We start from the raw sequence: 21315 nt of genomic DNA, 5'->3' as shown, positions 1-21315 counted from the left end.
TTACTCAACTCCAAGAATACAGTTGTGACAGGTTTACAGTAAAACTAGTTTTTAAAATGCCATTTTACAAACACACTGCAAAAATGCTACTGACATGCCATCCAAATTTACTTTGAGATGGGTCTTAGTGAGCTGTGGGCTCTAGCTGTCATAGTTAACCATGTATTTTCAGGACAGTTAACAACAGGGCCTTAAATGAGCACTATTGTCAAGCTAAAAACAGGAAAGGCACCACTCCTTCCAGGGTTGACATAAGACTCCAGGAAGGGAGACAGCTTCACCGCCTGGACCCCAACCCAGATGCAACCATCCAGGGCCAGACGCCATCCTCTGCTGAGCATGAGCGTGATGGGTGAATTATCATAAGACTTTCTTGGTCACTTCAGGGAAACGGCATTCACCAAACAACACAAAGGCTGCGACCGCCGCAGGAGCTCCTGCCACTCTGCTGTCACGTTCAAAACGACTGAGTGAAGCACCAGAGTCCTTTGAGGCATTTTATTTCCACATATGTATCACATCCCTAGAAAAAGAATCCCAGGATTTTCCCTCCTGTGTGTTTTCGTCTTGCTTCTTCATGGTCCATGATGCCCGCTGAGGTTGTCAGTACAATGAAACTATGGAGAGTTAAAAAAAATGCTGGTGAGTTTTTCCTAAATAGTTCAACATAAAGCCAATTTCTGGTACAGAAAGGCACCAACATTCATCAGTGCTTAAGTCATCTTCCTGTAACAGACACAGAAACTAACACTGGCTCCACAAGCTGGCCATGCACAGGAAACAAAGACTCAGATCCAGCCTGGCCAGCACGGCTCAGTGGTTGAGCACTGATCTATGAACCAGGAGGTCATGGTTGTTTCTCAGTCAGGGCACATGCCCAGGTTGTAGGTTTGATCACGTGTGGGACGTGCAGGAGGCAGCCATCAATGATTCTCTCTCATCACTGATGTTTCTAGCTCTCTCTCTCTCTCTCCCCTCCTCTTCCTTTCTCTCTGAAATCAATAAAAATATTGATTTTAGAGATCAATATTTTTATTGATTTCAGAAAGGAACTAATAAAAGACTTTGATCCAGAGACCTCAGCCACACAGCTCTGCCCTGAGCTAACACTGAGAAACAATGCTATTAAGCTTAAGTGAAAGCAAAGACTGCATTCCTTATTTTCAAAATGTCACTTTCTGCTCTCAGGAAAGGCGACATGGAGTTTAAGCATCAAAGTATTGCTATAAACTTGATGGACTTGTTTCTGCCACTTAGTAATTCGGCCTTAGGAGGGGATCACATCAAACAAACAAAAAGAGCAGACACTAATGGGGACACAAATCTGCAGTCTCTCAGCCTCAGCTCTCACATGCCTCTCAGAATCTGAATCCTAGCCCTAACACGTGTAATGCAGCTACACATGAGCCAAGTCCTTGAGTCAAGCTGGTTGGGAACGTAGACAATTTCTACTGCTGCAACAACAACAAAAACTCAGCTCATCGAACTGCATCACAGCAATCCTTAAGTCTTATTTAACTGAGGAAAATCAACTCACCCAAATTGACGGGACGGAAGCAAGTTGTTCTGCCATTTTTCTAGATCTTTTAGTTGTACATCAAATCTGGGGCTGATTACTCCACACTGTAAAAACGTAACATAAAACACTGTTCATACTTCATCAATAATAAAAAAATAGTAACACAAAACAGTATTTATAATTGCTTAACAGTCATGTAAACCAATCAACTCAAAATTTAATGGATAACTATTCTGTACAATATTTGAGATAAATGCCACTTGAAAAATAGACAGAATTATGACTATGCCAGCCCAGGAAGAAAAAACAAAGTATTGAGAAAGTCAAGAAAAGAACACACGGCAACACACATGGCAGTGTTAGGTCACCAGTGTGCGCCATTCCCCATGGGCTGGAAGGCTGTCACAGAACAAATTCTTAGACAAAATAAAGTCAAAACTTTTTTTTTTCATAGTAAGGCATGAATGTGTAGGGTCTCAAAACCTTCATCTATATACTAAACATGCAAAACATTAGAATCCCTAAGAAATAAACTCCACAGGCACTATCCTAAAATCTAAGAACACTCACTGCTCCTCACCAATGAAGTACCACTAAACATCTCTGAGGCACACTATCCTACAACCCCAGGCAAACTTTCCCAAACTAATCTGACAAAACGGATGGGAATCAGAAAGAGCAGTTCTTAATGCTCTCCCATGTTTGCTACTGAGACACAGCCAACTGTCCTACCAGTACGAGCTCTCCAAGAGCCAAAGCACAGTATTTTATGCAATAACATACAAATCCTAAAACACAATGTATGTTCAAACCTCCACTAACAAGCTACATGAGTTTGCCCGTGGGCTCATACAAGATATGATTAAACCTGCTGGGTTTAGAAAATGGAAGCTGGATGCCCAGCCGGGTGTAGCTCAGCGGTAGAGCGGTAGAGCATCGACCTAGGAACCAAGAGGTCACCAGTTCGATTCCCGGTCAGGGCATATGCCCAGGTTGCGGGCTTGATCCCTAGTGGGGGACATGCAGGAGGCAGCCAATCAATGATTCTCTCTCATCATTGATGCTTCTATCTCTCTCTCCCTCTTCCTTCCTTTCTGAAATCAATAAAAATATATTTTTTAAAAAAAGAGAGAGAAAATGGAAGCTGGAAAAAAATGTCTTTAATAAGAGCCCAATATGACCCCGTGCTCTATAAATCACCAGAACACCTAACAATATCAATGCAGGCACACCCTCACTATTTCACACACAAGAAACAATGTGAGAATTAGTATCATCAAAAGATTAGTATCATCCAAGTGTAAACTCCAGAGGACTAAGAAAACAGGTAGACAGTTGTGTGCACACCCACACAAGACAACCATTAAAAAATTCTAAGATACTTAACAGTAAAACGAAAGGAGATTATGAGGTTAGAGCTCATTCAAGTTTTGGAGGAATTACACTTCCCCGGGTAGAGATTTGAATCTACAGAAACAGAAAACAGGCCTCTCAGGAAACCTGCTCAAGTACTCCTTTCATATCCTACCAGCTATGATGCCACTTGATTGCCAAGGGCGATCCCACACTGGACTGAAAAAAATACAGTGAGAGAGAAAATCAGTTCTCCAAGCAACCTATAGCTTAAGACCTTTCTGAGCCTCCACTCCACACCACCCAGGTTTTTTATTCCAGCAGAAAAGTTGCTCTCCTTCAACTAGTGGAATTAAACTACCAGCACACCCTTCCCTAACAGATGAATCTTGAGAAACTGATACTGGTTTTGCCCAGTCAGACAGCAAAGTGGCAGAGCCTATCTTTTAGCCAGAATTTGTGAAACTAGTATACCACAGAACAAGAATGCCACAAATGAGTTCCATTAGGGAAATGCTCTGTTCAAACTTACTTCTCAAACTATTATGTACAGCAAAATGTTCAAGAAGAATTTGGTACGCAGCATTTCTCCAATGTAAAGAGAAATGTTTTAATTTTATAGAAACGTAATCTTCTGAGGACAGTTTGAAGATATGCTATAAAACTGTCTCCGGCTGGTTACTAAGTAACCGAGAGACCTTAACAGAGCTCAGATCCCAGCTTCCTAACTCCTAAAAAATAGGAAAAACACTGACATACCTTCTACTTCAAGAACAGAGTGAATCTAAATCTTACTTTGGGGCTGTGGTCTAATGATTACAATTAGAATAAAACAGCATACCTAGTTACTCTAGACAACTTTTCAAATCTCTCATGAAGGCCTCATATCCAGAAGTTTTCATCCAACACCAAGTGTCTACCCACACATGAAGCAAGTTCATTCTACAGGGAGCAACTTTGTAAAAGAAATCTGGATAAGGAAATAACTTTACCAATCAATCTGACCTCTGCCTCTAACCAGGATTCAATTTCTGAGCCCCCGCCCCTATGTATGTTGGACTACAGGAGTTCAGACTCCCTGCAAATCTGAAAGCTACAAACATGAACAGAAAGCAGGGTAGTAGCTCAGGGACCCTGACTAGCTTACAGACACCTGCTCCCAAAATACCTGCAATCAGTTAAACCACAAAGCCAAATAAATCAAATAGATCTACTAGGTTATGCTGACAACTCAAACTGAAAGGGAACACAGACCTCAGAGACACACACAGCAAATAGAGAAGTAGTAATAATGGTAGAGAACCCCATTCTGTCTAAAATCCCAACACAATCACCATGAGAGGAAGGCACAAAAGTTTATACACTGAGAGCATTAGTGGCCTTGGCCACCCAAGTTCAAGCCAGTGAGGCAGGCACTACAGTAACATTCAACTACCAGTACCACCAGGTTCACCCCAGCCCTCCCACATCTCCCTTTAGACAGCCCACACTCCACAAACCCTAGGTCAACAATTCTACAGCAACTGCAATCCTGGAGAACAAATGCAAGTAAAATGTGATATAAAATTTAATGATTTCAATCAATTCCTAAAATCTTCACCTAACTAGGTAAAACAAGCACACCACCACTGTTCAGCTTTACAAGGGCAATTACAAGACATCAACATCATGTTAGATAATTCTTAAAGGTGGAAAATACTAAATTCTTACCTTGTTCAACCTGCCTGTGAGGTTCACAACAATTTTCCCAGCTCTGTGGTCATCAATAATTTCAAATTCGCCAATGTAACCTACAGAACATAACCAACTGTATTAAATGGCAGCTATCAATGTGGGAGACCTAAGTATTTACTCTCCTAGTATTCCTGCTGTCTGCCTCCTAGATTTTTTTCCCTCATCTCAGTTATCGTTTCTCTAAGAAGTTTAGGGAAAGAGAATAGCTCTGTACCACAACTAATCTTTACAGCGTAAGTAATATTGAAAATTCAGGGGGCAGCACCCAAACCCAGCCTGCAATTCTTCCAAGCGTATTATGTGCCCTTGCCCCTTCAGACCTTCCCACTTCCAAAGGCAACCCTGTGCGCAAGCCATGCAACCACCCTTTCCATCCCAAGGAGCTCTTGGATGAGCTCAGGAGCCCCTTCGATGCCTCCTCGCAGGTGAAGGGCCATTTTAACCCCAAACACCTAGCAGAGCAAGCCTCAAACTTCACCTCTCCTACAAACAGTCCTAACATCCTCAACTGCATCATCTCTCCAGGCTGTTCCAGGCACAGCCCGGGTCCATCGCCAGCGGCCCCCAGGCACACAGAACACAGCAACCTACCGTGCTTCATCATCACGGTCAGAAACCGGACGATGACTTTGGAGCACGGCCGGATGAGAACCTGGCGCTTGCCTCTCTTTTCGGCATTGTTGATACTCTTCAGAGCATCAGCCAGGACATTCATGCGCACCATGATGGCTGTTCAGGGAAGACAACACAAGAGTTTACCGTCACTGCTAACGTCAACAGGCACCCAGTCCCTTCACATCCCTTTTTCTGCCTCTATCATGACCCAAGTTTTCCTATTTCTCAGCAGGACTCTTCCCCAGCGGAATGTCGGCTACCTGAACGAAAATGTCAAGACATGGCCCGTCCGCTATTCCGCACGGGCGCCGGGGGTCACCGACAACGTTCTCCTGACTTCTGAAACCCAGCAGCCCCTGTACTAACATAACACTGTCCATCGGTGCACTAACCCAGTGTCAGTCTTGTCCTAATTAGCAAAAAGATACTACTTTCCACCCAACGCCCGTGTCTGTTAAAGAGAACACGTCGGTCTCTGCGCCACAGGACACTGTGCCCAACAGCAAGTGTCTCACACGGCGAACAGTGCACCACAGCGGACTCTCCGCACCGGCACAAACTGCAAGACACTTTGACCAAGTTCTGCAAAGTGAGGGCGGAATCCCAATCACGCTTCAAGCGCCGAGCAGGTTGGCAGGGATCCAACCTGCTCCCTAAAGCTCAACCGAGTGATGGAGGGGAAGCCCTCGGGCACCGGGGCTCCAGGTTAGTTCCCAGCGAACTGCCCGCCTCCCCAGCAGTACTGCCTGCCGAGTCCCCAGCCTCGCTGGCGCCCAGCGCGACCGCAGCAACGCGCGGCCCACGACAGTCCCCGTGCCCAACGCTTCCCGCCGCCTCGGCCACTTCGGGGAGACCCCGGCGCCGCTGACCGCGCGGGGCTCCCGCCTCTCCGGTGCCCGCCTGCGCTGCGGCCTGGGCCCGATAAGGCAGCTCCGGGTACTGAGCGTGGGACACCGAGCGCGACTCTCCCCTACGCCTGCCCCGGCTCCTCGAGGCCCGTATCCCCGGCCCAGACACGGCCCAGCATCCTCGCAGGTCACAGAAGTCGAGTCTCAGACTGCAGGATGGCGCCGATAGCCGACGGATGACGCTGGATTGCCCAGGCAGAGGTACTCACCGGCACGGACCGATGGCGGAAAGAGAACGGGAGGGGCGAGCGCACGGAGTTATGGGAAGCGGGCAGGATCTCGCGAGATTTTCAGAGCACCACCGGGGCGGCGGGGAAAGACTGTGGAAGGAGGGGTAAAGGGCGGAGCCTCCTCAGGCATGGGCAATAGAGAGTAGATAGCATCGACCTTACCAGGTGAGGCCATGGGTAGAGGATAGAGAGGGAAGGCATCCAGCGGTTCTCAACCTGTGGGTCGCGACCCCTTTGGCGGTCAAAAGACCCTTTCACAGGGGTCGCCTAAGACCATCCTGCATATCAGACATTTACATTACGATTCATAACAGTAGCAAAATTATAGTTATGAAGTAGCAACGGAAATAATTTTATGGTTGGGGGTCACAACATGAGGAACTGTATTTAAAGAGCCAGAAGGTTGAGAACCACTGGTCCATTCCCTTCTAGCACTTAATCTGTAAAATAAAAAATTGACAAGAAGAGACTAGATGTTTGCTAATTTTTATTGCAATAACTTCACCATTTAGAATAAATTTTAATATTGCGTGTTTATAGTGTCTCTGGAAAGACCCACAGAAATCGGTAATTACCTCTGGGGAAGGGCATTAGGAACTGGGATGGAAGACTTGCTTTTCTCCCTATACAAGTCTGTTTTGTTGTTTGAAATGTGTGTATACATTACATTTTCAAAGCAGTCAAAAATATTTTTTGTAATCTGTTGTTCCTCTTTGACCCTCCCTAAATTTTAGAAATTATTTACTAGGGCTCCAGGCGTTTCTTGTGAGTTCTGGGAAAAAACATTTGGAAGAAAGTCACAAATGTTTCTAAATAAACACTCAGGATTCGAAGCAGTGGCTTTTATCTGCCTGTCTGCACCAGGACAAGAACCAGTTTGTATATCTCATCCTCTTTGAACTTTCCCCAGATATAAGCTGAGGATAGTAATAATACCTGCCTCTTAAAAAAAGTTATTATGAGGAGCCCTAGCCGGTTCTGCTCAGTGGATAGAGCATGGGCCTGAGGACTGAAGGGTCCCGGGTTCGATTCCTGGTCAGGGCACTTGCCCGGGTTGCGGGCTTGATTGCCCAGTAGGCAGCCTATCAATGATTCTCTCTCTCATCACTGATGTTTCTATCTCTCTCTCTCCCTCTCTGAAATCAATAAAAAAATATATTTAAAAGAAGTCCTTGTGAGGGTAAGGCAGAGCGAGTGCTCATCAACATGAACATTCCTTAGTATAAAGCCTCTGCCTAACACGCCCCCACTTCTCAAATCCTAAGTGAACCGCAGGAAAGCAAAGCTCCCAGTTTGGAGATCTCAGGGATATAGAATTCTCTGGCTAAATATATATTACAAAAGGACCATTTGCTTTTTAAATGAACATTTCCTTGAAGAACTGGTTCCTCTGCACTTACATGTTTTGTTTGCTAAAAATGTGGAATTCACTTTGAGAGCCTTAGCAATAGTGGGGAGTTAAGTGAATAAATTCACTTTAAGAGCTTTATCATAAATAGGAAAATAGCAATATCCACTATCTCTTTATACACTTAATTCATTCATCCATTCACTTAACAGAATATCATGTACCAGGTAGTGAGGGGACAAAAGGACGTTCCTGCCTTGAGAAGTCTTAACACAATACCAGCCAATGTGCCATTAGTTTGCCAATATGAAGTGCTGTGGATATGCTGAGGTGGCCTGGGATGTTGCTAAAGCTTTCACAGAGGAAGTGCAATTTGATGTGTCGTGAAGTCTAACAACTTCTAATTCGTGACTGCCACTAAGTGCTTCCTGTAGATTAATTTATTGAATCCACAAAACCAATGGGATCATATACTGCACCTATGAGACCTATACTATTACCCCCATTTCACAAATGAGAAGACGAAGTTCAATCTTAAATTGACTCAATCTTAATTTTTTTAGTTTTAAATAAAAAAAAAAAAAGCGGGGGTGGGGGTGGGGGGGATTGGATCTAGGTCTACCTGAACCATAAAATGTTAGGGTGAATGGGCAGCAGATATTCTAGCTTTACAACAGCTCCAAGAACTAGGAGGCATGGAATAAAGATGAACAGAAGTCTCAGAATGGCTGGGTTGGAATTGGGAAGTAGGGTAGAGGAGGAGAATTGGAGCAGATGGCCAGGTATAAAGTGCCTTACAAGTTTGTGATTTATGCTGTAGGCAAACTGGAACCTGCTGAGAGGGCTTCAAATAGGATTGATCATGATCTGATTGTTAAATGACAACTAGACCTGGCTGGGCGGCTCAGTTGGTTGGAGTCATCCCATACACCAAAAGGTGGCAGGTTCCTTTCCTGGTCAGAGCACACACCTAAGTTGCAGGTTCAATCCTCAGTCGGGGCGTATATGGAAGGCAACCAATCAATGTTTCTCTCACACCGATATTTCTCTCTCTCCTCCTTCCTCTCTAAAGTCAATAGACATATCCTCAGGTGAGGCTAAGCAAATGGCAACTGTGTGGAAGATGAATTGGCATTAAAGCACCTGACCTAAAGACTACCAAATCTTTACTCTCGACATTTTGTGAATTTGGGATGATAGGACCACCACTGGAGGTAATGCCAAAGCAAGTGTCAAAACGGGACTTTTGCTGTGGTCATAACTGGCACAGGCGTAGCCAGACTGGCGTGGGAAGGAAGCCAGCCGGTGTGACTGGCCAGCCTGAGACGTAATCACAACTGCATGGTATAAATACAGCATTTCCAAGTATCAGGCAACCAACGATGGTGATTTTGTGTTGAGACCTCCCTGTTTGGAATTACAACAAATCCCCAAGAGGCTCCAAAGAAGGATCCATACATTTTTTGCGTATGTGTAGGGGGTGGATGTAGGCCTCAGAATGTAATTTGATTGAATCTGTTCCCAGGATACACTAAGTAGACAGTGAGGTCCAATGATAAAACATCCAATTTGAGCTCTAATGTAAAAAAAAAAAAAAAAAAAGTTTAAAGTACATACAAGTCACCCACCACTTACTTACTGAGCACCTTGTGTACGCTGGGGTACAGAGGTGCCCATGGCAGGCACTCTCCCTTGAGCCTGCATTGTTCCCTGCCTGTTCTCCCTGGTTGGCCTTCTCACACATCATCTTTGGTTATCACTTATTCATTTCCTTTTACATCTAGCATTTTGCCTGGATGTTTGCTGAATGAATACATTTAAACCTTTTATTTTGTTCTTAAAGAGTACCTTATAGGCATGTATTGATCACACAAGATAGCACATTAATCAGATCCATAAATCCACTCAAGTAAATATTGTACTGGCTAAGGTAGAAAGAAAGAGGACACAAAAAGGGATACCAGCTTTTATTTTTCCCCTTTTCACAAAACGAAGTAGAAGAAGTAATACAGAATTAAAATCACAAAAGTAGTTGGTAGAACATGTATACACACAAAAAATCCAGGTAAGAAGACAGGCTTATTTACAATGAGGAAACACATGTAAATTAAGGTAGCTTGTAGTATGAAACAAAAAACTCAAACATATGCTACATGGGTGCCACTGTTGACAGCAATATTGAAGGGGAGAAAACAACACTTATGTAGGGACAGATATACCACAAGATCCAGGTTTTACAGCATCAGTGCAATAAATTCACAGAACTATATTACAGCTAGTTAATCAGAGTTAAAGAATTGTTCCCAAATATGTCACATTTTCGGCCCTTAAAAGGTTCATTCCACAGATTTCAACTACTCTAAATATCTAGCTACTGAGAGGGAAAATGATTCTAAAACGCTTTCCAAGAGTTAGAACATTGCTATAGACCTAAGGCCATCTATCATGTACACAAGTTTGCTCTCACCAACAGCCCTTATAATCTTTAGAGAATTATCTAGGAAAAACAGTCAGATGCCAGCATAGTCACCACCTCCTAGACCAAATCTATGGGGACCAAGCAGCCAACATTACCATAAAATGAGAATTGAAAAATGAGTGGGAGAAAATTATTTTCTACTGAATCTTGATGAAACACAGGAAGAAGACTTTTGTCCTTTATTAGCTGGTCTTAGAGTAAAAGTCATAGGCACGAGTCTTCATCTCTATGTACTTTAGTTTTAGACAGCTGAAAATCTGAAACTAAAGTATGCTAAAAATCCTAAATTCAAGCTTTTGGAAGCCTGCTATTAAAAAGCCTTTAGGACCTACTAACTTGAAAGCTAAGTGCAACGGGACAAGAGCTCTAAAACTGTCAGGTTCCCCATTTCGGAGGATCAGTTGCTCAGTTTTGCACAAGGGAGAAACCAATACATACTAGGGCATGAAATTAGTTTCATTTTATTTCATGAGGGTGCTTCTCCATGGATAGAAACAGAATTGGTCTCTTCATTGAAGTGTTAACTTGGTCTCTATATTCTTGAAGCTGGACATTTTTTTAAGCAGACTGGGAAGGAGACGGTACAACCAGTTTCCTATAGCCACAGACCACTACACCTTATATCTAGCTAAAGCAAAGATCAACTTGAACAATTATCCAAAGTCACTTAACTGTACTAAAGATTGAAGTTCATCACTATATTATTTTAAAGGAAGCTGCCTATAAGTAATCAACCCTGTATGAGAAAAATCAAAACAAGCTGTATTCATGAGTTGTCCATATAAGGCCAATTGATGAGAATGCACCCAGATACACTTGACATGAAGACTCTGTATAAAGCCTTGTGTGGCAAGTCTGAATTTCTAGTAACTAAGGGCAGAACGCGTGAGAGCAAAGAGCTACTTCGGTAACACTTTAGTATCCAGGTAACAGACACTGTTCCCACGCACAATGCATACTCCGTTAATCACGCTGAAGAAAGAAGATGCGCTACTCGTTTTTCTTTTCTTTTTGCTTAAGAAGCTTGTTCATCTCCCTTTTAGCCATTCCAATGTACTTCGAAATGATTCCATGTTGGTTTAGTCCAGGAAGCAACAGTAAGAAAGTCACTTAAAAATAAACAAACAAAGTTAAGAAGGCAATAATTCACTTCCTAAATGTTAATACATTCTAGAGAAGATAGTTTCCCAGACTATTAGGCATTCTAATGGGAGGAAGCAATATGAAATCCATTACGTCTGTTGATATTCATATCCCAGAAACTTCAACCATCATACCTCCCAACCTCAGATGACACACACTGCTTATTTTTACCGCCTGTACATTTCTTTCTACCTGGTTATTATGTTCTTTGTCTTAACTTCCTGCAAGACCACAAACTTCCTACAAACAAGGACCTGGGTTTTAGATATCTTTCTAGACTCCCGCAGTCCCTTGATCAGTGCCTTAAACTTGGTCAGCACACACATGTTTGTTTAAGTTCCTTAGACTTCATTGCCCAGAATGTGCCTGTGCCCTCAAAGACTTACCTATCAGGTAGGTGAGAAGAAGGTTGTGGACCTGCTGTCCCACCCAAGCAACCGCAGCAAGAGAAATGATCATGGTCATGAAGTACTAATAAAGAAAATAATAAGAATGTATTCACTCCTAGAAACAGACTAAGAAAGTTGTTTTAAAGGTTGGAAAATGATTCACTTTTTATTACCACTTTTCTTTAAAAATGCTCGGTATCTATCTATAGTATATAAAACCCATAGAGCCCGGCCAGCATGGCTCAGTGGTTGAGCGTCAACCTAGGAACCAAGAAGTCATGATTCGATTCCCAGTCAGGGCACATGTCTGGGTTGCAGGCTCGATCCCCAGTGCAGGACGGGTGTGCAGGAGGCAGCCGGTCAATGATTCTCTCTCATCACTGATGTTGCTATCTCTCTCTCCCTTCCTCTCTGAAATCAATAAAAACATATTAAAAAACAAACAAACAAAAAAAACCCCCACACATAAAAAACAAAACAAAACAAAAAACATAGAAAACTCCATTAGGCCCCGCTTTATAGAATTTGGATCCATCATAGAACTATTGTAATTCTATATTTAAATTAAATAGTTTATAATATAAATGATACAACTTTTACAATTAATAACTTCACATAGTAAGTTGAATCAGGAAAAAAAATGCTAGCCCTGGCTAGGTACTCAGTTGGTTAGAGTGTCATGCTGATACTCCAAGGTTGTGGGTTTAATCCCCTGTCAGAGCATATACAAGAGTCAACCAATGAATGCATAAATAATTGAAACAACAAATCCATGTTTCTCTCTCTCTCAAATCAATAAATTTTTTTTGTAGGTTAACATCCATTACCTCTTTTTTAAAGAAATCATATCCTTTTTCTTTGTTTCTATATACATATATATATATATATATATATATATATATATATATATATATATATATTGATTTCAGAGAGGAAGGGAGAGGAGATAGAAACATCAATGATGAAAGAGAATCATTGATCAGCTGCCTCCTGCACGCCCCCTACTGGGGATCGAGCCAGCAACCTGGGCATGTGCTCTTGACTGGATTCGAACCTAAGGACCTTTCAGTCCACAGGCTGATGCTCTCTATCCACTGAGCCAAATCAGCTAGGGTTGTTTTTTTTTTTAATATATTTTTATTGATTTCAGAGATGAAGGGAATGGGAGAGATAGAAGCATTAATGATGAGAATCATTTATCAGCCATCCACAGCATGCTCCCTACTGGGGATTGAGCCCGCAACCTGGGAATGTGCCCTTAACTGGAACTGAACCAAGGATCCTTCAGTCCACAGGCAGACACTCTATCCACTGAGCAAAACTGGCCAGGGCTCAATAAATAAATTTTAAAAATAGAAAATAAATGCTTTCTAAGTATATGTCTCTTACTTTATTTCAGTAGAAAAAAAGGGAAAAATTTCACTCTACTAGAATACAAATTAAATGTAATTTTAACTTCTAGTGACTCAGTCTAATACAGATATGCATTTATGAATACACTCAAAAGAAATTAAAGCAATGGATGATAAATATCAAACTATAACTATTCAAACAAAAAGGCTATCATTATATTACACTGAAGTAAAAACTGACTCAACCTTAAAATTTTGCTTTACTTGAATAAATCAAAACAAAGTACCATTTTCGGCTTTTCTTCCTTTAGTGTGAAGAGGCGTTTCCACCAGCCCACAGTTCTGCGACGAGTTTTTACTAGATTGCTGCAAATTTCATGGAATCTTTGCTGCTGCTCAGTGGTCCTAGAAAAAGGATTTCCCCCTTCACTATAAGCATATCTCTACAATAAACAGAAATACACCATCCTCTCATATTTAAAAAGCTATCTTCTAAAGAGAATCTAAACAGAAAACAATGATTCATCATTACTTATAAAGGTGAAAAGTTTTTGTACCATTAAAACTCCTCTGATACTGATAGCACAGGAATAAGTTTTTACATAAACAAACTTGTACGTGTGCATGTACAAAGTAATGGTACTCTACGGTTCTAAAGCCACATTTGATTAATGACAGATTCAAACTACTCTAGGCTGTGCAGAAATCATGGCCTATAGTGCAAATTAATTTCTCTATTCCTTTATTTTTTTAAAAATATTTTTATTGATTTCTGAGAGGAAGGGAGAGGGAGAGAGAGATAGAAGCAACAATGATGAGAGAGAATCACTGATCGGCTGCCTCCTGCATGCTCCCCATTGGGGACCGAGCCTGCAACCCAGGCATGTGCCCTTGATCGGAATCGAACCTGGGACCCTTCAGTCCGCAGGCCGATGCTCTATGCACTGAGCCAAACTGGCTAGGGTTATTCCTTTATTATTTTCCAGATCCCAGTGACTCCTAGGCTGTAGCCCACCAGTGTCCCACTATTTTGAGGAAGATGTGAAGTTTCTACCAAACATCTGTATTTGAGAACTTTTCAGTGAGACAGTAACTACTAGCATTCACAGCATAATACCTTCAACTGGGCTTCATACATTTGATGCCAAGGTAGCAACACACAACTCAAATATAAGTTTAGTCCCACTGGGGGATAATATAATCATAAACAAAACAGCAGTAAAAATACAGAAAGATCCTCCAAGAAAGCCCTTTTTTATTTATAATGTAAAATTTTCAGCCCTAGCCAGTTTGGCTCAGTGAATAGAGCGCCAGCCCAAGGAATGAAGGGTCCTGGGTTCAATTCTAGTCAAGGGCATGGACCTTGGTTGCAGGCTCAATCCCTGGTCAGGGCTTGTGTGGGAGGCAACCAATCAATGTGTCTCTCTCACATCAACGTTTCTCTCTGTCTCTCCCTCTCCCTTCCAGTCTCTCTAAAAATCAGTGGAAAAATATCCTCAGGTGAGAATTAACAAAACCAAAACAAAAAATTGCCATTGTACTGTCTTTGTTATTACAGATACAATGGCTGCTATTAAAAAGCAGATCTGCCCTGGACGGTGTTGCTCAGTGGTTAGAGCCCGCACACCAAAGGGTCTTGGGTTCAATTTCCTGGTTGAGTATGTATCTGGGTTGCAGGTTCAATCCCTGGCTCTATTAGGGGGCACATGCAGGAGGCAGTCTATGTGTGTCACTTACATAGATGTTTCTCTCTCTCTCTCTCTCTCTCTTCCTCTCCCTCCCTCCCTTTCACTCTCTCTAAAAAGCAACAGAAAATATCCTCAGGTGAGGATTAACAACAACAAAAAAGCAGGCCCTAAGCTGGGGGATGTATTATCTTCTCTCCTCTAGTTCTCATTCCTGTGAAACTGCAGTGAGAGATACAGTAAGAGGATTTCTGCTGAGCCCTGGAACTTCTTGTAAACAATTTCGACCTTATATGTTGCCCATGGCCAAGGCTGGATTGTGGCCATGTAACAGTGTCCTTACTTCCCCATAAAGAACAAACAACAAAACTGCTCTGTTGATAAGGGAGAGCCACGAACTGATTTACCATGAAACTCAGTGTTTATTTCTGAAAACTTTCCTCCCAGAATTATGAATTAGCAGATTAAAATGCCCTCTGGCTGATAAAGTCAAGGTCAGAAGCTGATTCCACTTGTTAAATTTTTATACAGCATTATTACAAGCTTGCCCAAAACATAGCAGCATAATTCATTACTGAATGTGAAAAACAATTCAATTCAAAGGACACTTCCTAATATTCATCCATAATGCTATGAGAAACATCTTTAAATAAACATAATTAATTATTCCATAACTTAAGCAAACTTCCTCAACAATGTCTCAATTTTTCTCAAAGACCCAAAGGCTTACATTTAAAATTCTTCCTTTTAAGAATCCTATCTAACAAAGAGGGAATATGCTATTTGACCCTCACATAGTCGTAAAGATGGCGACACCCACAGCCAATAAGGAGGGAATATGCTAATTTACTGCCACGCCCTCAAAGATGGCTGGCAGGGGAGGGCAGTTGGGGGTGATCAAGCCAGCAGGGGAGGGCAGTTGAGGAGGGACCGGGCCTGCAGGGGAGGGCAGAGTGGGGGCAATCAGAACAGCAGGGGAGCAGTTAGGCATCAATCAGGTGGCAGGGGAGTGGTTAGGGGATGATCAGGCAGGAAGCCAGGCGAGCAGTGGGAGCCAGCAGACCCGGATTGTGAGAGGGATCCCAGATTGGAGAAGGTGTAGGCTGGGCTGAGGGACACCCCTACTCTCACCCCCACCCAGTGCATGAATTTCGTGCACCGGGCTTCTAGTTATTTAATAATTTGCTATTACCAGGGGAACAAAAAGCTAAAGGCACAAGTAGGCTACTAATCAAATTTAAATAAACAACTGAGGGAGAATAGCAGCTAGGAAGAAAAGATATATTCCAATGTCTAGTTTTGCTCATTATTTCAGTCAAAAGTGAGAATTGGCCCTAGCTGGTTAGCTCAGTGGAAAGAGCATTGACCTGTGGACTGAAGGGTCCCAGGTTTGATTCCAGTCAAGGGCGACCGATGATTTTCTCATCATTTATGTTTCTCTCTCCCTCTCCCTTCCTCTCTGAAATCAATAAAAATATATATTTTTTAAAAAGTGAGAACTGAACATTACAGAGAAGAAAGAAGTTGAAATTCTTTAATATGATCCCTAGCCACTTAACTATATATATCTTGAGAACTCAGTACGTGACTAATTCAAAGAATGGTATAAATGAAATTAACAACCCACTTGTATATACAACTTGAACTTACTCTGAAATAATTGCTAGTCATTAAGCTAACTACCACTGCACTGCCTCAACATCTCAACCTTAAACACAAGACCAATCTTAAAAATCAAAATATTTCATAGCACCCAGAACAGTGCCTAACATAAAAGTAGACATTCAATAGTTGCTAAATGAATGGACAAAATCTACCAGTTACTGTTTGTGTATTCATTCAAAAATAACTTGTGAAGTTAATATACTATCTTAAATATCAATGGAAACAAATATAAAATGTAAAGATATTACTTTCATGGAAAGCTCTTGAGTTCTACAATTCTTGATAAAATATTTTAAGTACAATATTTACCTAAAAAAACAACCCTCTCACTTCAATAAAAGAGTCTACAAAGAAAGTCAAAATAAATGTCAGACCACAAAAAGACCTACCTATCTATATAAAACCTAATATGCAAATTGACCGAACAGCAGAATGACCAGAGGAATGACTGGTCACTATGATGCGCACTGACCACCACGGGGCAGATGCTCAATGCAGGAGCTGCCCCCAGCCCACAGGCCCCAATCAGCAGCAGTGGCAGGGGTGGCACCAGGCCAGCTAAGGTGGGTGAGAGCTGGGGCCTGATCACCCCGCCGGTCCCCCCACAGATCAGCCCTGATCGCCAGCCAGGCCTAGGGACCCTACCTGTGCACGAATTTCATGCACTGGGCCTCTAGTGGAGCTATATAAGTACTAGAAATTAATGATTTATATATGAATGAGCTAAAAAAAAACCCTCTTCATATAAAAGCAATAAATCTAACCCCTAGGTATCTGATGGTTAGATACTTCTCTGTGATTAGTTACAGAATACTAATCACAGCCAACAGGGTAATTTCTTAGAAATTTGAATGCCAAATTATCAAGCCACCTACCATTTATTGGAGCCAAAAATTCTAGGCGCCAGGATGGGAACAAGGTAGTCAGCCAAGCACAAAAACATAACAAAACAGGAAACACCGGATAGAACAGACGGATCTAGATAATAGATATTCCTGTTTAAAAAAAAATTAATAAAGGTTAGAAAAACAGTCACTTTTCCTAAGTGAAGATGTTTATTCACTTATTCCTCTGGTTCTCAGATGTTATTTGCCCTTTTCATTCTAATTTTCTCACAAGTGGTTTTCTGGAAGCTTCATGAAATGATATTATAGCTGTGATGTAAATACCAAGAGAATAAGGTTCTCTATGGTCTTCAATACTGTGAAGGAGTGTAAAGGGTTCTAAGGCCAAGCAGTTTGAGAATCACTGATTTATTCAACTGCATTATGTTACTGAGTTCACAAAGTACTACAAGTTCTAAAAACTGGGCAAGCTGCACTAAGAAAAGGCATTCTTTACAGATTATGCATTACAAAAGACTTAAGACACTTCCAGAATGGAAGCTGTGTAGTATCTGATTCCTTATTAATAACAAATACCACCTTAAGGAATTGAATCGCTCACTTACAGAAACACCAGGGAAACCACACCCATGATGGCAGGCGGAAACCAGGCTCTTTCCCATCGGAGGACTTTATCGGCCATCAGCATCACCTCTCCCCATCCTTGCAGCTGCTCTTCCAGACTTGCAGTCTCTGCAGCCTATATACAACCAATATTTAAAGCCATCATTTACTACTCTCAACATTCCTGAGAATTAATCCTAGAGAATTAAACTCAAATCCTAGATATTTGATCTAAGACATCAAATATATAAAACAGCTGTAAACCAAATCACTGTTTTAAACAAATTAGTTTCTGGAAAAAAAAACAACTCTAAAATTTTGGTGCCAATGACAAAAATCAGTGGAGAGAGAAAAAAAAAAAAATTTAATGGTCACTTTTCCAAGTCTAAGAACTGGGCTACTCTTCACATAAGGTAGGGATAATTAAGACCCATTTTACGCCGAAACCGGTTTGGCTCAGTGGATGGAGCGTCGGCCTGCGGACTGAAGGGTCCCAGGTTCGATTCCGGTCAAGGGCATGTACCTGGGTTGCGGGCATATCCCCAGTAGGAGATGTGCAGGAGGCAGCTGATCGATGTTTCTCTCTCATCGATGTTTCTATCTCTCTCCCTTCCTCTATGTAAAAAAATCAATAAAATATATTAAAAAAAACAAACAAACCCATTTTACATTAAAGAATGATTAACCAACTTTCCCAAAGTCATGCACTACCAAGCACAGTACCCACAGTATAAAAATAGATCTTTCTATTCGCTCATTTCAGGTGGTTAGAATTGATTTGCTGTTTTGTCATTTCATTGATTCAAACCCCAACTTCTAAGTCCATTAGGACAGCAGCCTCTCCCTGAACAGCGCTCAATAAAATTCTCAAGTAGCTCTTTGTGTAATGGACTCATTTAGATGTTGACATCATTTGCACAGATAAGGAAAACTGCTTTTACCAAATTATAAATGTATATATCTTCTACAGTGCTTCTTAAACTTATGAGGACATTTTGGTTAGACTTCAAATTTCTCCGAAAATCTGACAAGTCAACTGCTAGGATGAGCTAATGTGAAGTGGCAAAACATTTTCTCCAAGTTACACTGCTCTGCTGGAAGGAGTGTTTGAGCTCCAGTCCAGGACCTGTCATTTCAACTCTGTGCTTTGATCAATCCTCTTAAAAGGAACCTGGCAGGGGTTGACTATAGAGGGAGGGAGGGAGGGAGGGAGGTAGGTAGAGGGAGGTGTGTGGGTGGGTGTGGTCATGCATTTCTAAAAACAAGTGCACACACAAACTACCCTGCAAAGTCTCTTAATCCCTTACAGCACTTGGGCTATTGGAAAATCAAAAGCCAAAAATTAAATTATTTGCTCCTCCTAGTCACTGTGGTGTGGTGTGTGGCCTGCCTTTCCCTGGGAAAAGGGAACAGAGAAAATGCACCGGTTTCTCTCGTTTTTGACCAGAGCGTGCCGTGAAATCCACAGTGAGGTCATATTTGTCCGCCCGTGATGCAACCTCACTCCAGTTCTTAGGACCCCTGCTTATTCTGAAATCGTCCTGCGACCCCCAGACGTACAAATTCCAGACAAACGCCTGGACCTCCCCTCCCACTGTCCTGCCAGCTGGATCCCCTCCCACCAACTTCTTTCTCTAGGTGAACTCGCTGCCTCTCGGCCGTTTTCAGCTCTGCCAGCGCTCACAGAAATGTTCAGCCACAGCCCTTTGACCCTCCACCCATTGCCCAAGCATGGGGAAAAGGAACCAAGGGGCGTCCCGGTTAAGATCAAAGCGGGGAGATGCGATACAACTGGGGCCTAGGTCCCAACAGCGCTCGACAGGCCCCTCGCGGCCCTCTTGCCACAGCCCCCCTTCTTCCTCAACCCGTATTCGCGATGTCTGATCGCGCGCCCTCCTCTCCCCTCCCCCGGGGGACTAGACACCGCCAAGCAGAAGCTACCCAACAAGCCCGTCGCCAGCGCCAGGAATCCGGGAGAGGGCCGGGCCGCCGCGGGTGATAAACACGAGGCCGCAGCACCGCCGGGTCGAGCCCACCGACGTGCCGCCGCTCCGCCCGTTTCCCGGGTGACGAACGCCGGCACTCACCAGCAAGTTGGTGCTGCGATTATCTCCCTCCGCCATCGTCTCCCAGGTGCCGCTTCAGCGAGCGCAAGGCAACCTCCCAACCAGCCCCAGTCCAAGAACCGCAAGGCGACCCCGGCGCGACGACACGCCCAGCAAACTCCTTATATAGGCCGGCGGCCTTTCCCGACAGCCCCCGCGAGGCTCGTTCCTCATTGGGCACGTCGAACCCAAGCTTCAGGGGAGCCGGACCAACCGCTGCCCAGCGCTTGGCTTGAAATCGAGGTCAAAGGAGAGCGAGGCGTTGTAGGGCCGAGGGGGCGGGGCCACAAGGTGACCAATCAGCGCCCAGGAGGTGTGCGCGGCCCCACGCAGGCCTTCGGGAAGCGGTTGAACGGCTCCTGCCTACGCCGGGCCTCTGGAGCCCCAGGATTGGCCGCCGCGGGTTGTCTCGGACCTTCTGCTGAACCTCAGAGCAGTTAAGGAGACGGAAATGTAGTTCTCGAAGAAAGAAGCCGCGCAAGCGTCAGGCGGAGGGCAGGATCCGGCATGTCTCCCTAACCTCGGACGATGGGGGTGGGGCGAGGGCGGACTGGCCGGGCCCCTCTTCCCAACCCGGCCGGTCCTCTTGCCACGCCCCCAGGCGGCCCTGCCTGCTGGTCCCCGCTCCCGCCCCCGGCCAAGCCCGTGAGCCGTTTAGCCCAGGCTTGTGACGCGGGGGCCCTGCCCACCACTGAAGTTTTGAGCTGTTGATGTAGATTTCTGCATTGTTCCTTCCATAGCAAAAGGGCTTTCGCTTGGTAGGGGAGGGGAGAGGTCATCTGGGCTTAGAGAACTCGTGAAAAATGCACCGCTTTGTATAGCTGGCTTATGGGGTCGTTGTGGGGCACTTGTTATGGAACTACGACCTCCCTCTCCAAAAGGGCTGGTTTGACAACCTTCCTTACAGTAGAAACCTTGCCAAGGGGAGACGGAAACCTCATAAGCCAGTGGTTCTCCACCTTCTGGCCCTTTAAATACAGTTCCTCATGTTTGACCCAACCATGAAATTATTTTCGTTGCTACTTCGTAACTGTCATGCTGCTACTGTTATGAATCGTAATGTAAATATCTGATATGCAGGAGGGTCTTAGGCGACCCCTGTGAAAGGGTCGCTACCCACAGGTTGAGAACCGTGGGATTCTTAAGCAATTGAGGAACTAGGTGAACTTTTGAGGCACTTCTTTTCTCTCCCGGATTTCAAAATGAACTAACAGAGCGCTTTGCTTTTCATCCTTCAAACAAACGCATACCAAATGTTGACCTGGTCAGATGTCTGTTTTAGGAAATCTTACCGAGCGTTTAACGTACAGCTTTTTATCCTTTTATTCTGTATTATGCTATG

At 43.4% G+C, this 21315-nt stretch overlaps 2 protein-coding genes across 4 annotated transcripts; both read right to left on the bottom strand.

The window, feature by feature from the left end:
* Window positions 1-483: 483 nt before the first annotated feature.
* On the bottom strand, window positions 484-6379 carry RPS15A (ribosomal protein S15a). 2 transcript variants are annotated; one of them, XM_081090477.1, is made up of 5 exons: window positions 6339-6379; window positions 5198-5335; window positions 4583-4662; window positions 1538-1623; window positions 484-617 (listed from the first exon to the last, which is right to left on the bottom strand). In XM_081090477.1, the coding sequence occupies exons 2-5, from the start codon at window positions 5328-5330 to the stop codon at window positions 524-526; spliced, it is 393 nt and encodes a 130-aa protein (XP_080946603.1). In that variant the 5' UTR covers window positions 5331-5335; window positions 6339-6379; the 3' UTR covers window positions 484-523. The 2 variants fall into 2 exon arrangements, with proteins under 2 accessions (XP_080946603.1, XP_080946604.1); XM_081090478.1 differs by having other exon boundaries at window positions 5482-6344.
* Window positions 6380-9659: 3280 nt separating this feature from the next.
* Window positions 9660-20519, bottom strand: ARL6IP1 (ARL6 interacting reticulophagy regulator 1). 2 transcript variants are annotated; one of them, XM_081088619.1, is made up of 6 exons: window positions 19956-20195; window positions 17871-18004; window positions 17296-17415; window positions 13358-13475; window positions 11716-11800; window positions 9660-11295 (listed from the first exon to the last, which is right to left on the bottom strand). In XM_081088619.1, the coding sequence occupies exons 1-6, from the start codon at window positions 19989-19991 to the stop codon at window positions 11177-11179; spliced, it is 612 nt and encodes a 203-aa protein (XP_080944745.1). In that variant the 5' UTR covers window positions 19992-20195; the 3' UTR covers window positions 9660-11176. The 2 variants fall into 2 exon arrangements, with proteins under 2 accessions (XP_080944745.1, XP_080944746.1); XM_081088620.1 differs by lacking the exon at window positions 17296-17415 and having other exon boundaries at window positions 19956-20519.
* Window positions 20520-21315: the final 796 nt, after the last annotated feature.

Source organism: Myotis nattereri, assembly GCF_964212035.1.
Source record: "Myotis nattereri genome assembly, chromosome: 4".
Lineage (NCBI taxonomy): Eukaryota > Metazoa > Chordata > Mammalia > Chiroptera > Vespertilionidae > Myotis > Myotis nattereri.
This window is presented reverse-complemented; position numbering and strand designations above follow the sequence as displayed.

Bases quoted from the DNA above. Each gene is read 5' to 3' on its own strand.
- ARL6IP1 (XM_081088619.1), bottom strand. From the start codon at position 19,991: ATGGCGGAGGGAGATAATCGCAGCACCAACTTGCTG. The intron at 18,005-19,955 runs GTGAGTGCCGGC...GGTTGTATATAG, and splicing joins ATCGCAGCACCAACTTGCTG to GCTGCAGAGACTGCAAGTCT. The intron at 17,416-17,870 runs GTAAGTGAGCGA...TTTTTTAAACAG, and splicing joins GTGGTTTCCCTGGTGTTTCT to GAATATCTATTATCTAGATC.
- RPS15A (XM_081090477.1), bottom strand. From the start codon at position 5,330: ATGGTGCGCATGAATGTCCTGGCTGATGCTCTGAAGAGTATCAACAAT. The intron at 4,663-5,197 runs GTAGGTTGCTGT...TATGTTCTGTAG, and splicing joins GACCGTGATGATGAAGCACG to GTTACATTGGCGAATTTGAA. The intron at 618-1,537 runs GTGAGTTGATTT...AACTCTCCATAG, and splicing joins CTTCCGTCCCGTCAATTTGG to TTTCATTGTACTGACAACCT.